The sequence below is a fragment of the Egretta garzetta genome, unplaced genomic scaffold (assembly GCF_000687185.1).
Source record: "Egretta garzetta isolate BGI_Z169 unplaced genomic scaffold, ASM68718v1 scaffold430, whole genome shotgun sequence".
NCBI lineage: Eukaryota > Metazoa > Chordata > Aves > Pelecaniformes > Ardeidae > Egretta > Egretta garzetta.
In genome coordinates this window covers 1,363,043-1,379,877 of record NW_009258267.1, presented here as the reverse complement: position 1 = coordinate 1,379,877, position 16,835 = coordinate 1,363,043, and the positions used below count along the sequence as shown (strand labels likewise).

At 39.1% G+C, this 16,835-nt stretch overlaps 1 protein-coding gene across 16 annotated transcripts in view; it reads right to left on the bottom strand.

Annotated features, from left to right (window-relative positions):
* SNX14 (sorting nexin 14) overlaps positions 1–16,835 on the bottom strand; it is a 62,334-nt gene that overhangs the window by 9,397 nt on the left and 36,102 nt on the right. For 6 of the 16 annotated variants that reach the window (XM_035904026.1, XM_035904019.1, XM_035904022.1 and 3 more), the window contains 7 exons: positions 16,391–16,431; positions 16,104–16,223; positions 8,793–8,916; positions 8,124–8,288; positions 6,951–7,046; positions 6,192–6,283; positions 5,980–6,036 (listed from right to left, as the gene is read on the bottom strand). In XM_035904026.1, the coding sequence (XP_035759919.1) occupies positions 5,980–6,036; positions 6,192–6,283; positions 6,951–7,046; positions 8,124–8,288; positions 8,793–8,916; positions 16,104–16,223; positions 16,391–16,431 (695 nt within the window). The other 10 variants (XM_035888402.1, XM_035888445.1, XM_035888408.1 and 7 more) reach the window with 9 other exon arrangements.

Here is a 16,835-nt window from a genome sequence, read left to right as displayed (position 1 = left end):
TTGTCTTTGATGTGGCAGAGTCATCAAAGCACACTGTGCAGAACAAGTGCGCAGAATTCACGACTTCAGCAGGACCCCGCAGTTCAGTCTGAGGTTTCAAGAAGCAAAGTTCCAGCATACTAATGCTCCATCACGAAACAACCACTCACCGAAATAGGGTATTTTTCATATTCTTTTAGCTGCTTTAGATAGTGAGTTGATTAAGGATCTGATTCCAGTAATGTAAACAAGCTTCTACAAGTAGATTTATTAAAGATATATATACCTTCCTTTGATCTACAGTCAGGGTTAAAGCTTTCAATCTAATAATTCTACTTTGCTTCCAGTCATATTTATCATACCTAACACCAATGCCTGAAAGAGCTGGATTAAACTCTGCGTCATTGAAAGCGTGAGGTCCATTTACATTCAATTAAAAAAAAGATTTTTCCATTTTACTTTTGAAGATGCAGCATCTTGTTTTCTATTAATAAAGGATGCAATGAAAGCTTGATTTGATTTTGATAAGTTTTAACAAAATCAAGTATATATACACACACTTCACTATCTAAGATGACCGGTTTAGGGACTGTATCGCAATCTACGATTATGTTTCATTATCAACATGCTCAATTTTACACCTTTTACCAAAGACTGAAGACTCCTGACCATTCCTCTCTATCAGCAACATCCAGCGAGAACGCTGGATACGCGCCATTGACTCCTGTGGCACTGCAGCAACCTTTGGAAGTTGCCCAGTAATGGGGCTTTTTACAGCACAACCTGGCTTTATCGTAATTGTGATCGTAACTCAAAAGCCCATCTCCTGTTAAGGGAAGGCTGCATTTAAAGAACTACACAGTTGTAAGAGATAGGCTGATGAGTATGGAATCAGAAATGGGCTAAGACTACATTTCTGACACTTTTATCAAGAAGTGATTGCTTATAAATAAGTGCAAATGATGATTATTTTTCTAGAATTGTTCGTATTGGGAATTTTTACATCAACATGTTTCCGTGTTTACTGCTTTATTAAACTGATTCGCAGTGTTTTGAATAAACCTGCTTTGTTTTTCTGGAAAGCACGCTAGTCTTTTTCAGACCCAAGCTACTCGCCCTTTAAATTCACTGCACCTACAGATTTCAAGGAAGTGCATTAAGATAAACATTCAGTGTGTTTAAATTTCAAGACCTGAGTAGTTTCCACGTAAATTTGAGGGTTGCACAGGAAAAGATCTGGACTATGCAGCTGCATTGGGTGAGCTGTGTTAGAACAGGGAGACAAACAACAACCGACCATGACACACTCCTAGTTGTAAGACGGCATTGATGAGTTGTCAATACCAGCCCCTAAACTTACTATTTTACAGAATGGTCTTCCCCCAATCAGCATAAAGCCAGTAACAGAGAGTGCACTTACGCACCGAGCTGTACCTGCATGCCAGTTTTTAAGAGTTGCGACATCTCCTTCGGCATACTCAGAGAGAAATAACACTTTTCCCTTCTTTTGACAAACGGAAGGAAAACGTACGCAGAAGTAATACAGATATAATGCCGACTGTATCGACAGAGAACACGAATACTGCATTGGATTGGTTTGCTTGTAAAAGGAGAAAATGGGTGTTGTCCGAAAAGAGAAGCCAAGGAATTCTTGTTAAAATATCTCTGTATTGTTCTGTGAGTAAAACCTGTTAAAAATCCTTTTCAAAGTCTCTTTTATAAAGGCTGGGCCAACAAATTAAGATTTACAGGAAAAGTCTTCCACACATTTTTATACTAATAAATTTTTAGAAAATGCTATGAACATACTCGCATCCTCTTTTCTAAGCCTGTAAATAGGATGTCAGAAAAAAACTGACAAACCCAGATACGAAAATTAAAGGCTAAGGTAAAAGTCAAAACCACTTTTCACACCATTATTATTTTAAGAGTGCTTCAGATTTGAAGGTCAGATATTAAATAAACTAAATTACACAAGATTTTCCATGCTCACAGAAAGCACGAAGGCCAAAAATAGTTCTGAGATCATTTGTATGCAATGGATTCAATCACGTAATTTTCTTTAAAAAAAATAGTAATATTTGTTAAGATAGTTAAAAATAACTTCATGGGAGCATTCTACAACTTCTTCCAAACAATTTTTCTATATATCCTTTAAGGAAGAGAACAGTAATTGCTCTTTTAGCAAAGCATACCTTGGCTGGTCTCCCAGCTGTCTTATTTCATGTCATCCTGTAATCTCAGGCGCAGAGATTCTGGGGAAATTAATTTGACTTTCTCCGATAACAGCTAAAACAAATTTTAAATAAAAAGTACAGATATATCATTTACTTGTAATTGGTATTAAATGTTAATGTCTTTATTGCATAAAGAGATTTTTTTAGGACTTAAGTTTCATGTTATTTACAAGAAAATATACACTGCAAGGCTAAAATGCCACATGTCCATCACAAGAGCACACAGCAAGGGTTGCTACCGGGTGTCCAGCAAGATCCCTGCGCTCACATCCAACATGACACAGAGCTAGCTTCCTTCGGACCCTGTCAAACAGTAATGGAGGAGAAAAAAATTACTTATTAAGTATGGAAATGCATATTTACATATAAATGACTGAACTGAGCTGTAGTGATTAATGGTATTTGAAAACATCCAATTGAAAGCAGGGTTAAGAGAAAGGAAGGCTGCTGCTTTCCGGTTTTTAACACTATTTCTGAAAATAGGTATTTTCTTCTTTCTCTGGAAGTTCTCGCCTCCCCCATTCCTAACTGCTAAATACAATTTTCTTAACACAGCAATTTTCTGCTCTGGAAATGGCGCTGGCATGATACTTCTTCAGCTGGATTTCTTTCCTTCCTCTGCTAGGAATGCTTCTCTTCTCCTCTCCTCTCTCAGCTGTCCCCTTTCCTGTCTAACAGACTTCCAAGGGACTGGCTGTACATTGCAGCAAAGGCAAAAGTTGTATATTAGGTGTTTTTCACCTCTTATCCTTAGAACTTGTTCACTTACTCGTGCTGCCATTAAACACAGCATATCAGAAGTGATCCAGACTATATCCGCCTTGGTACATGTAGCAGGATACACCTTCGAGATACCAGATCTCAAGAGCGGGAAGCAAATGGAAATCCAGGATGCTCAGTTTTCCCCGTAAACACTGACCAACCTGAAATATTTTTCTGTTCTTCACTGTAACTACAAGCACACTTTGGTATCGAGCAACTCAAGAGGGACCAGTCTCTGTTGAATGGGAAGAACAGTCACTGGAGCGACCCCCTCTGCCATATAACTGGTAACTAAGTAAGAACTGGTCATTACTTTTATACTTGCCCATTACAAGTGTTTGGAGGAAGTAATTCTTTTCCCAAATGGCTTCATAGTCAGTTTGCAGTGATTTGGGGGAATTCTTTTTTTGTTCATTTAGGCCTCCAGATGAAAACTGCTGCCCTCCACCCATACCCTCTTCACCTTGCGTTTCCCTTCGCATGGTGATCCCTCCTCAGCTGCCTCACCAGGTCCATCACAGCCCTAGTATGCTCACGACCAGGTCCCACTGTCAAACACCACAGCAGCAGTACTTTGTTCTGTACTTCTCTTGGTACATCCAAAAAGGGAAAATGGCTGAAGTTCCTGGTTGGAGTGTTTTCTCTTCCTTTCCTCTACTGAAATCGGGGCCAGTGAATTCCCTCGCTCTGCTCCCATCAGCTTCAGTCACAGGGGACAGCGGAGCCCAGGCCTCAACTCTGCTGTTGCACTAGGACCAGCGGCAGTGTTAGAGGTCCCTCCTCTGCATCTGGTTTTCTGAAACACTGCAGAGCAGTCAGGCAGGGTCACAGTTATACAGAACAGAAGGATGGATTAAGAAGTTGTTCAAACCATAATCTTGATTTAAATTAAATCTTTTCTTCATTTGTTTTTGAAGAAAAAAAAATTTCACCCCATTAAATATACACACTGTTATGGAATCACATCATAGTTAGGGTTGGAAGGTGCCTTTGGAGGCCATTTGAGCCAAACCGCAAGCAAGGCCATCTAGAGCTGGTTGCCCAGGACCATGCCTGGATGGCTTCTCAACATCTCCAAAGATGGAGACTCCACAGTCTCCCTGAGCAACCTGTGACAGTGCTCAATCACCCACACAGTGAAAAAGTCTTTCCTGACGTTCGGAGGGAACCTCCCATGTTTCAGTTTGTGCCCATTGCCTCTGGTCCTGGCACTGGGCACCATTGGAAGGAGCCTGGCTCTGTCCTCTTTGCAGCCTCTCATCAGGTATTTGTATGTATTGATGAGATCCCCCTGAGCCTTCTCTTCTCCAGGCTGAACACTCCCAGCTCTCTCAGCCTCTTCTCATAGGAGGGATGCTCCCGTGCCTTCATCATCTTCATAACCCTTCACTGGAGTCTCTCCAGTATGTCTATGTTTCTTTTGTACTGAGAAGCCCAGACCTCGACACAGCTCTCCAGGTGTGGCCTCACCAGCACCAAGTAGAGGGGAAGGATCACTTCCCTTGACTGGCCAGCAGCACTCCTCCTAATGCAGCCCAAGAGACCATTTGCCGCCTTTGCAGCAAGGGGCCATTGCTGGCTCATGGTCAATTTGGCGCCCACCAGGACCCCCAAGTCCTTTTCTGCCAAGCTGATTTCCAGCTGGGTGGCCCCAGCACATGCTGGTGCCTGGGGTTGTTCCCCCTCAGGAGCAGGACTTTGCACTTCTTGTTGTTGAAGTTCATGTCAGCCCATTTCTCCAGCCTGTTGAGGATCCCCTGGATGGCAGCACAACCCTCTGGTCTATCAGCCACTCCTCCCAGTTTTGTGGCAGCAGCCTTGCACTCTGCCCCATCAACCAGATCATTAATGAAGATGTTAACCAGGATTGGACCCAGAACTGACCCCTGGATACCTCCATAGTTACTGCCCTCCAACTAGACTTCATTCCACTGATCACCACCCCTCTGGGCCTGACCAGTGCTTTAAAAGACTATTTAAATGCTTAACACACAAAGCCTTTAGGTTTTTTCAGCATCAACTGAAGAAAGACCAGTGTTCCTATACATGTATTATTAGCTGCCGAGATATGAAAACAGTTCAGTGGAGTAAACCAGCAGGGTTTTTTTAAGGCACACGAGCCTCCAGGCTACTTCCTTATTCCCTTGGTCGGTCATGTCTTCTTTTGTTTGTTTTTAACTGTTTGAACAGTGACACAAGGAGGCCAGCTACAGAGCACAGAGTAGGTTAGACTTGACTTGCAAAGCTGGTCTTATTTCAGTGAAAACAACGGAAGGCGCCCTAGCTTGTTCTGACAAACCACTGCTGGCACTCCACAGTTCTCACACAGAGGGCTCATGCAACAAACTTCTATGGTATGTGAAGGGCTTTTTCGTTTGGGTTTTTTTTTTTTTTTATATCTAGTTAACTAGCTAATATCTCCATGAAGACCAAACTGTAAAATTATTATGTAAAACTCTGAAGTTTTTATATACATAAGTACAACTATCAGATAGATCACAGACCTAATGATATGCATTTATATAGTGCTTTGTGTTGTGCAAATGCTTTCTCCTTTATCTGGATAGCTGGGAGTTAATATTGCAGTGACCAAACTAGAGGTAAGAAACCCTCCTGCCAAATATTCTCAAGAAAAATGATGAAGCTCAACCTAAGCTTTGCATGCAGAATTCATTCCTAAATCAGGAAATGCACAAAACAGAGTGGAGACGATCAATCAAAAGAAAGGCACAGAGATCCTGACTGCTGTGTCCAATTCTACTGAACAGCAGCTCAGACTTGCTGTACGCTAGACAAATGAGCCTAAACTGATTTGGGAAGAGCTAATTAATAAAAATGTAAGCATTCCAGATTTCGATGATTTCAACACATTAGTAAAACACAGATTTTCCCCAAAATTTAAAATTAGTATCACAAGGGAACAGCAGCAAAAATGCACCAACAACCAGAGTCACTGGCAGCTTGAAGAATTCTGCGGCTCTTGAAGAGAGTTAGCACATACCTTACTCAGCTCTGGAAAGAGTTCTTGAATCCCAATGTCCAGCAGAACATAAGTTAACTAAAAGAAAATAAAGAATATTAAGAACACTCCAAGGCAACAGTACTGCTTTTTATTTTTAACACTGAATTACAGCTCGCTCCTCTGCTATAGCCATACATTCATTTCAGGAAATCCCATGCCAAAAGGCGCATTTCTCATGCATTGCAAGTTACCTGTTTGTTGAGCACTGGTTGCTGCAGCCCATCAAACAGAAGCCTGATGCCTTCGTATTTAGCCTCTTCCCCAATGCACTTGCCTATTAAATCTAGACCAGATACCAACAAGAAATACACAAGTCAATAGAAAGCACTGCAAAACAGCTATACGATACAGTTATAGAACTCATGTAACTTAAGTTTAATTTAAAGAGTTCAAATTTTATCCATCTAAAGTGGTAAATGGAAAAACAAACACTCCTTTGCTTCCTCCTTTTTTCCCCTTCCCTTTCCTTCAGGGCTGCACACCTTAGTATTCCACTTTTTATTACATCAATGTATTGCCCTAATGCATTCTTTAATAAACCATAAGCTGAAATTTTTTCATTACTTTCTGAATAATCTAGCAAATGGGACCCTCTTCCTTAGTTTATACAGTTTAAGGAGAGCTCAGATTTATCTTCCAGCTTCACAGTGTGCCTTTTTTAACCCAGTTCTCATCTGGATAAAATACAAACCATAAGAGCATTCTAAAAATGAAGAAATTATGGTATTAAATATATTTGTAAAGCTCTTTTATTTCCATAATCTCTTTATTAATCACTATGCTATAACCTGAGTCAGCAACACTTAAGTGACCAAACTGTACTAGTATTCTAGTCAACTCAAATCTCAGCAGCGTAAGTATTTGATTTGGAAAGCTAACGTGACTGTATCCGGGTTATATATCTCTGAACAATTAACCGTACTCCTATAGAGAGTCGTGAAATACAGAACCTGGAATGTATCTCATCATCTCTTCAAAAGTCTGCTTTGCTCGCTTCTGTTTATCCTGGAGAGCGCGAGGTTCGGTATTCTCACAGAACACGGCATCTGCAGCGAAGACACATTGAAAAAAAGTTTTTCGGCAGCTACGCATCACTGACGTATGAAACGCCTTTTGGATTATGGCTTCGAAGTTGAGCTTCTTTTCTGTGTGATCTTGACCAGAAGGGAATTCTAGCCTTGCCAGATAATAGGCTTTTGCTTACATTAGCCTAGTCGAATCCAGAATCCCCTGCCTGTGTAGAGGACAATCTTTTTGCCAATTTGTTTCCATTCTTTTCAAATTTTTAAAGCATTATCTTCTAGGTTTGGATCAATTCTACTTCAGGTTAGTTATGATCTCCTTATTTACAATTTCCCTTATATTTTCAAAACTATAAGCAGTATAAAAACCTCGTGCCTGGACACTGCCTGGAACTGTAACAAAAAAAAAAAAAAAAACAAACCTCAGATTTACCTGCACATGAAAAAACAAGAATTGTTGTTCATCAGAAACGTTAGGCGCTCAGTTTTGGTTTAGGCTCTGAAACACTTATTCATTTCCTTTGTTTTTACAAGGTTTTTTTTTTGGCTTGATAAGGACAGAGCTGTCTTGATTGCAGAGCTTTGGCCAGATGTGTTGTTTATATCAGACCGTAGTCAGATAATACTTCTCTACAGCTGCAAGGTTATGTTAAAATTTTTTTTTAACCTCTCCCCCCTTCCCTTATTTGAAGGCCAAGAACACTGAAACCCCCTTAAAAGCCTACCACAACAGAGGGAACAAAAAAGTTAAAGGACTGTGATGTAGCACACAAGTGAAAAGTAATTTAAAGACCGCATGAAATATTTGCACTTTGATATACCAAACCACCTTTATTCTGTTTTTCTTGTTCTTTGCACACCTTAGCAAGGTACTATTCATAATACTTTTTTTCTGTAATCATCGTTGACAGACAACATGGCTGACTCAGCATCTTTCCACAATGAGCTTTTGGAATCTTTTTATAGGCCAACTTGATTTTTAAAACTCCATTAGCTTTAGTCAAGCATTGCAAAGTTTAGTACTTGGCAACTTAAAAGAAAGGATTTCAAATGCCAAACGAAAGCAGTATTTTCACGTCAAAGATGTTAACTTTTACTAACCTCTCAGCAGTGTTATCAGAGAAACCAACCGGTGCTCCTGAAATAGCTGTTCTAACTTATAATGCAAGTAGTAGTCAGTGTACAGTTCCAATGTATTTTTGAAGAGAATTCTTCCTCCCATCAAGAGGTGATGCAGCCAGTCAGGAATGTGGAAAACTACCCTACCTGCAGAGTTACAGTAACACACATTTACAATGTTCTCCTAATAATGATGATAAAGGAGTCGCTTATTAAAAAGAAAAAAAAGAAAGAAAAGATTGCCAGCAAGCAAGTATTATTTTAGTGCAATGCTGGAAAAAAAATCACTATTCTCCAACTGCCTATCAAATACTTCCTTTAACTTTTTTTATTAATTAGTTCCCAGAGTGTAGAAGCAGCCTAGGTACATCTGAGAAAAGGGAACAGACCTACTCCCATAAGCTCATACTCTGAAGCAGAAAGAAAGAGATATAACAAAAGAACTGAGCAATAAAGAATGATAAATTGCAATGTTTTAGCACAGCAATAAAGTCTTGTAAAGAATGACTGTGTTCCCACGTTGTATATTGTTAAGCTTGCAAGTGCTGAATCATAAATGATTACTACAGTATAATTTAATTTCTTACCAAAGAACCAAAACTTCGTATTTGGTATGAAGTACAAGAATAATTAAGAGAAATCACTTCTTACCAACATACATTAAGTAGTCATAGACTCCTTCTACAGTCATCATTTCCATGAAGTAGTTCTGATTTTGTCGTCTTTCTGTATTCTCAGACCGGTTTGCATTATTCTTGAATAAATCATTGAAAAGCTAAAAACAGAAACAGAACACTGAAAACACTGCATTCAAAGGCAAAAGGATAGCTATCAGTTCTTAGGGTTGGGTTGTTTTTGTTTTTTTTTTTTATTAGAAGTAGCTTTATTCCCAGAGCTTTCAAAGAACTAAGCAGTTTTGTTTTTTAAAAATCCTCTTCACTTCCCACAGGGAGGAAAAAAATAAAGAGCACGTCGCATGTTGGTGATACCTGACAACCAAAATACCTGGATTCAGAACAAATCATCACCAAGACATTAATTCGTTAGCCCTTTTGCTCCTGATAGCTTCCTGTATCTAGACTTTTATCACAGGCTTTCATTCCTCTGATGTACCGAGGGGCATAAAGGATACAGTGTTTGTTAGCCTTAAATCACAGGGGAACCCTATGACATCCAACTGTTCCTAAAATTTCCTGCTGGCTTCCATTTTGAAATAAATACAATGGTTTCTAGACAAAATAGCCAACTTTTTACACAGAGGAATCCTTTTTTCCCCTGACAGCTTGATTATTTATAGCAAAAACTTCATGAGTTAATGAAGTTTGGGTTTCTTTCCATTTCCATTTCTCATTTCATTCCTTTATTCTTCTATTTTTCTTATGTTCCCCTGACCACCACCATGATCCCTCCATTTCCTTGCCTTTGGTTCTTCCCCAAAAGATATCATTATAACACTTGTAAAATGCCAAGAGGCTCTTCCCGTCAGCCCATAAGGAGTCTCATACCCCCTAGGCAGTACTCCTTCCCCTGCCCCAAGTCTGTGGGCTCCAGCAGCTGGGAAGGAGGAGTTCTCCAAATTTTGAGGCTCTCCACAGTTGACAATACTTAAAATAAACTGTTAATGGTGATTGCTAAGTTATCTTATCCCCCAAACTGCTGATCTAAAGAAAAAAAAAAAAATGACACAAAATACTCTTGTATTATGAAAAGAAAGTTCAAAAGTTTATGCCGAGCTTCTAAAAAAATAGCCCCAAACTAGAGGCAAATGCACTGCAATTATAGCGTTGCCTAGGTTGAGATGATTGCTACTGGCACAGATTTTTCTGTATCACTCCCAAATGAAAAATAGCTCCAAGGAATAGGAAGTAATTTGCTTATATGTGGTTCACTTTCTGCAGAGCAGTTCTCCCTGAAATAAATAAGGCCAATAAAACATCCAAATTGCAACAGGCTCTGAATTATGCAAGTCTCTAAACAGAACGCTTTGCACTCTTAGGAAAAATTACATCAGGAAATCTGGCAAGACCAAGGTTTTGACTTGTACTTCTTTAGGCCCTCTCTTTTGTTAAACGCTGAACTGCTGGCATTATCTTCTCAAAGTTCACTCAAATTAAATAACACCAAGTTACTATGTAAATTACATGAAAGAGCAAACATGGCTAATGCGCTGGTGGATGACTGGTATCCAGGAAAGTAACAAACCTAAAAAGAACACATAATTATTCACGCCTACTGTATGAAAGCATCCCTGGTATGTTGTTTAAAAAACCCTGTATAAACTGAAGTCTGTATCTTCTTCAATACTGATTCTAGGAAACTTGGAAAATCTTATTTGATTTAACTTAACTTAAACAAGAGTCTCATTTATTTTTTAGATACACCCCATGACCTGACAGAGGTGATAGATACTGAGCCAACTCAAAGCAGCCCATTACACAACGTAGCTATAGGTTCAGAGGAGGGTGTACAGACCAAACTAAATCATTAACAGCAGTCCAGTAGGTGATCTATTAAAAAAAAAAAAAAAAAAATCAAACATGAAGGCCATCTTAGGGCAAAGCTTTTTGGCTTCCAAAAGTTATTTCAACTTTCACCCCAAACCAGAAGCAGTATCTTTTGAACGTAGCACGTACCTCTGCACGTGGATAATCTGTCTTGGGTCTTAAATATAATGGTTCCTCGATCATTGTCAAGCTCTGAAAGCTTAGAGTCTTGCACATGGCATTTCAGAAAGCAACAGCAGATCCACGCATGCCAAAATTATGGAGCCAATAAGCAGTTTTTATAAAGTATATACTTTGCACTATTCCAGTGCAAGTGTTTGTTCTACAGTCATCAGCAATGCACGTCTGAAGGACGCAGCAGCCGTAACACAAAGTAGCATTACATCTCTACTTAGGTCTTTTGCACTTTCTAGGACGTTGCCTCAGAAGAAAGCCAAGTGAAAAGCATACAATTTGGTATCTAATACAAAAGTTGAGATTATATTCACAATTCAGATAAGCGCAGGATTTGGCTTTTAAATGTTTTTGCGCATGTTAATATTTGACACATGATATAATGCTCACTGTTGTAATTAAGACTAAAAAAAGACAAGCAAGACAAACTCCAATGCTATCATTATTCAGATCTTTAAGATTAAACAGTAACTGATTATAACCATGAAATATTCTTAAAAGGCTTTAAATGAGGAAATTCCACGGATTAGCACTGTTTAATAATGGAAGCAAAGCTCTTGAAGCAAGTGAAAGATAAAAGGCCTGTATTAAGAAAAAGACCAAAGTAATTCCTTGTACAAGAGGCTTTCTTGGTGGGAAAAGCTAGCAAAATAAGTATGAATGCTTACGTAAAGTGCCTAATAGAAAAAAAGAAAATTACTCAGCCGTTAGTGAGTGCATATGCAAATATACGCCTACACATTCCAGCAGAGGTGTGAAATTTATAGAAGCAGTACCACAATTATGAACAATATCCACAACCAGAGGCATTAACCTCTCCACCGTTTTTCCCACTCATTTGCAAAGTACAGATTACCAAAACGGTAAGAAGAAAAAATGTATGCAGTGGCTGAACCACACCAGTTAGTGTATTAAAAAGCAACTGTGTCTTCCTCCAAGTAACTATGCATAAACATACGTTACACTGTTGGTGTTCCAAAAGCAGTTTTTATTGCTGGTGGCAGGTGATTACATGCCAGCGGAACAATGCCTCCGTAGGCATATTTTGCAAAGTCTGCATGAGCTCGTAAGTCCTGAACTAGTCTAGCAAGTCTGACAATAGTATGTTCAGAAGGCAATAGTGCTGCTTACAGACCTTCAGAACAGAAATATAGCTGGGAAAGCCAGAAATCCTCCTGGTGCCCCTAGGAGGGGGGAGTAGGGTTTTTTGTTCATGTGTTTAACCACGGAGGCTGGTAACTCTTTCAATCTAGTGGATCTGATATAGGATAAAACCCAATCGCTACTGGCTGTACTGAGGTTGATTACCCATGTTCATTATGCATTTTTAACTAGAATTCTTTCCACCAATATTTAAAGCATACAAACATACACATGGCACCAGGAATATTCAAAAGGAAGCAGCATGCAGAAAAATCTTTCAGAGAAGTAGGTGCATTTCTGATTGAACTCAAAGCCTACACCTGCCCTGACAGACTGTCAGGCATTTCTTATTCAGCCCGTTGATGAAGAGGCAGCCCGGTGTACCCTATTGATGGCAATAGCGTTGGTAGCACAAGCACCGGGGAACTTGTGTTGCATTCTCAGCAGATTCCAATGTGTTGACACTAGAATAAATAGATCCGTGCCAGACAAGGTATACAGGAACACTGTGGCAATACAAGCATCAGCTGGAAATCGACTTTAGCGTTAACCAAGAGATTCGGTGTCATAGAACTTTCTTGCTATGAGATAACATGCTCTTCTCGCAGATGAGCCCCCAGAAAGTGCCAACCTTCCATCTCTTTGGCTGCCTGCCAGATCTCCTCATTGACTCCATACAGGTAGCTCACACAATCCTGGTACAGACACTTAGCATTCACCTCCATCACCAGCCTCTATTGGGTAAGGGTGCTGCACAGCACTTTGCATCTTCACGAAGACGTCACGTGGCACAGCAGGAGTGAAACTGCAGAACTGAACAACTGAAGTCTATGCCAAACATATTTGGCGGGGTGGGGAGGGGTGTTATCTCAAGTCTACCTTTGGTCTGGCCTTTGGACTGAACACCCCTTTGCGCCTGCACTCCTAGCCAGCATTTTCCAGCTTAGCTTCACCTGAAATAAATTCAGTTAATGAGTTCAAAGACAGCTCCCTAGTAGGAGAGAAAGCAGTAAGTGGAGATCATCAGGAGATTTGCTTCCAAAAAAGCATCGCTGATCCTAACTAAAATCGTCTGGTAAATGAAACCGGCGTGGCTTACAAATCAAATCCAGTTAAGTGAGAAGATGTAAACAGTGCAGTACCCTGGCACCTGGCACAAAGCTTTTCCCAAGTGTGGGCTGACTTGAGAAAGAGAAAATTGTCTTCCAAAGAAGGCACAAGCACCCCAACAAATCATCAAGAGAGATGAATTTCACAGTGTGCATGGGAAGACTCAGCAGAGACCATAACACACTGAAACCTGGGCTATCAGATCTCTGATAATTACAGTAATAGTGTCAGTAAGTGTGCGCACTCTGGCTAAATTGCTAGATGGGAAATTAGTAAGAAAGCAGCCAGCATGTGAGTTCCTTATGCATACGTGCCTCTCCTGGTCAAAACTGGTACTATCATTTGAGTACAAACAGATACTGAGTATCTGATCATAGAACAGTCTTGCAGCATCCCCCAAGACAAAGTGTCTTGAGTAACCATCATTAAATAATAATCATAACTCTGCAGGACATACACTGAAGTCTGAAACTTTCCATCCATTTACAGCAAATGGCTCCCCAAAACAAAGCAGGTTTATTTTGGAAAAGAAAAAAGAAAATCTAAAATATATGTAGAACCAATTACTTATTCATAAAACAGCTAACTAGAATAAAGTTGCTTAGAAGGACAGTGGACTCACTCTCACAACAGATAGTAGGAAGGAGTGGGGAGCTGAGGGTGGCCTCATCTTTTTTGCTGTCTGCAAAGAAATTCATACCTCATGACAAAAGCACCTCCTGCGGGGTGATCAGCAGTACTAGCAACAACTTTGACTCGGACTCTACAAACTTGAGTTTCCAATGGAGCGCATACGTGGGCGTTAAGTCAACAGTGCTAAGGCGGCTTCCCCCACAGTACTATTTCCAAATATGACATTAGAAAACAGAAGGCAGCAAAGATCTACATTTTGTTTAAGGAAACTTCAGTGTTCCAAAATGAAAGCCAAAATGCAGCCAGTTCTTTGCCTTCCTGGGATCACCACAGTTGAAGAGAATTGGGAAAACCTCATTTCAGAGCCTAAATTTCTGTACACATGTTCTAACATACAACACATTAGAGTTTGTATTTTAACTGAGCAATGCTATATACATTTTTTTAACCTTTTACAATGCAAAATGGTTTTGAATACCACTTTAAAGAATTAGGTTTGGTCCTCTATTGAAGTTTTGAAATCAAACTATGGAAAGAAGCCTGTCTTCACAGGAATGCTTCAGAATGCAAAGCTTGTTGCTCAAACATTTTATTTAAGTATGTTAAATGTATTAAAGCTACTAACTTCAGTAGTTCTTGACAGATCACAGTAAAAAAATCATGGATTGTTCATAATATGCTGTAGCATGCTGTCAGCTGTTTTATAAAAAGCATTTGAATTATTTTTGCTTGTACTGTTTCTAGCACAAGTCAAAAACTCTACATCTGATTTTTAAAACTGCTGATACATTTATATCCCTCTGAACAGACAACAACAGCAAAGTATCTTAACCTTAGAAATAGCGTCCAAGGTAAGAAAGGACTTGAAATGAAGACTACTAATTTGTGTGCGTGCACATGTAAGCTAATAGTACAGTATTGGCTGTAGTAATTCAGACTTCAGGTTTAGAAGATGAAATGTAAACAAAGTAATACATTTAACTGCCATTGTACTTAATCATTATAGAAGTTTTGTAGCTGCAAATTCTGTAAGTGTCGTAACACTATAAAAGTGTCCACAGTGAGGGAAATCAAAAGGTCCACTTTTTTTAACAGCCCATCATGAACAAGAACCATAAATGGATCCTGGGTTTCTAGCTCTTGCAAGAGGAGAACAGGCTTAGACAGTAATTTTCACCAATACTCTTCCAGCCTCCAATTGTTTTCAACTAAAAATTAGTTCAAGTGCTAGATGCGGTCTCTCTACAGGTATTCACCCCTAATATATTTCCTTTTTTGCGCATTTGTCCAGTCTCACCTTACAGTTGTTTAAACTTCTGGTATTCACAACATCTTTTTGGTAAGGAGTTCCACAAATCTACTAACCATTGCAAGAACTACCACTTTCTGTTTTGAACCTGGCTCCTACCACCTTCATTTAATGCCTCTTAGTTTTTGCACTAGAAGAGAGAGGGGAAAAAAACTCCAATCTTTATCTCCTGCCCTCTCATGCTATGCATTATACATCTCCAATTTATCACTGCAAAATGAAGTATCCTAGCTTACACAGCCCAGTTTCAACTCCCCTTCCCAAAGCTAACAAGATAGCAGAAAAACATAGAGTACTGAGTTTTCTTTTAGAACCTCTCACATGGCAAAGTGCGTGCACATTAAATATTTCGTCCCAAATCACATCAACTCTGTAACACTGACCTTGGGTCTCTCAAATCCTAGTCTAGAAGCAATATTCCTCTGTAAATTCCACAAATACAGGAAGACTAAGAGCTACCTTTTTGTACAATCAAATACAAGGTTAAAATTGGAAGTGTTGGGCTTTAGCTGTGGCAAACTGGTTGGAGAGAGAAACTACAGTTAAATTATATAGTTAATATATTATGTACACCAGACATTAATGAACTGCATACTAATGTTTTAAAGGCAGATAAACAGGTATCAGCACCTTGACAATTTTGGCTCGTAGCCCTTTGACAAGCCACACGTTTGTCAAACACTCAAGCTCATCTTACTTCAAAAAGGAAGCTGCCTCACGGTATTAAAACATTTCCCATTTTATACCTTTACTTTCCCTCTTCTTCTCTCTGTACTTCCCAGGCTCTCTACTTTGTATCCTCATCTCCAAATCCAGTAAGAATTAAAAAAAAAAAAACAAAACACCACCACAAAACCCCATAAAGAACCAAAAAACCCAAACAACCAACCCTCAAAAGTCATTCAGACTAAGACACTTACAAGACAGAAGACAGCAAATCTCTGCACTACTACTTTCTTGTGCAAAAAGACAACACAAAATAGGTAAGGTGTCATATTTATGTTCTTTTCTGTTTATTCTTTGCATGTTCAGAGTATGGTCAATTTTCCCTGCACTGGTAAAGTGGGGAAGGTAGATGACTTACTGTACCTTCTTGTTATTTTCAGAAGTGGGACTCAAAATGGTAAGTTCAGGCCTACTTGGTTTAGGCTTGGGAGATTCACAGGAGTTGATAAAATTCATGATGAACGGTTCCAAATGCTGACCTTTCTGAAATAAGATACGAGTGACCTGTCACTTACATAATTATAGAAAAAAAACCACCAAAAAACCAAAAACCTGTGTTTCCAAACAAATTTTTGACTAGCTTGTAAGTTAGTAGCACATAAAATTAGTCATTGAAGTTAAAATGTTGGCAACCTAGAAGACTTACTTACCTCTTTCATCAGCTTTCCTGGAACAGATTTTATAATTTTACCTATAATTAGAAACAAACAAAAATTTTCTGTTGTCACTGCCTGATCTTAAAGACATTTTACTCTGCTACATTTTATGTACTCGTTGTCTATTACTTAACTTATAAATACAATAGTTTTTAAAAATCTGTATTTTTTTTTAATTTGGCACAAAAAGCTATGAAAATAAAGTCTTCACATATCTAGCTTATAACTTAATGCTCAGTACTTTTCAAGACAAGATACTTAAAATATGAAAGATATACAGATGATTATCTGAATACTTTTGAAAAAAAAACCAAAACAAACCAGCAAAGTACTCTAGATCTGCCTTTGTATTTTTTCCAGAAGCTCAAACATAAATAGCTACAGCACCATAACAGCAGTGCTGCATGACACTAGCATAGCCACAATTTTCTGTATTTAA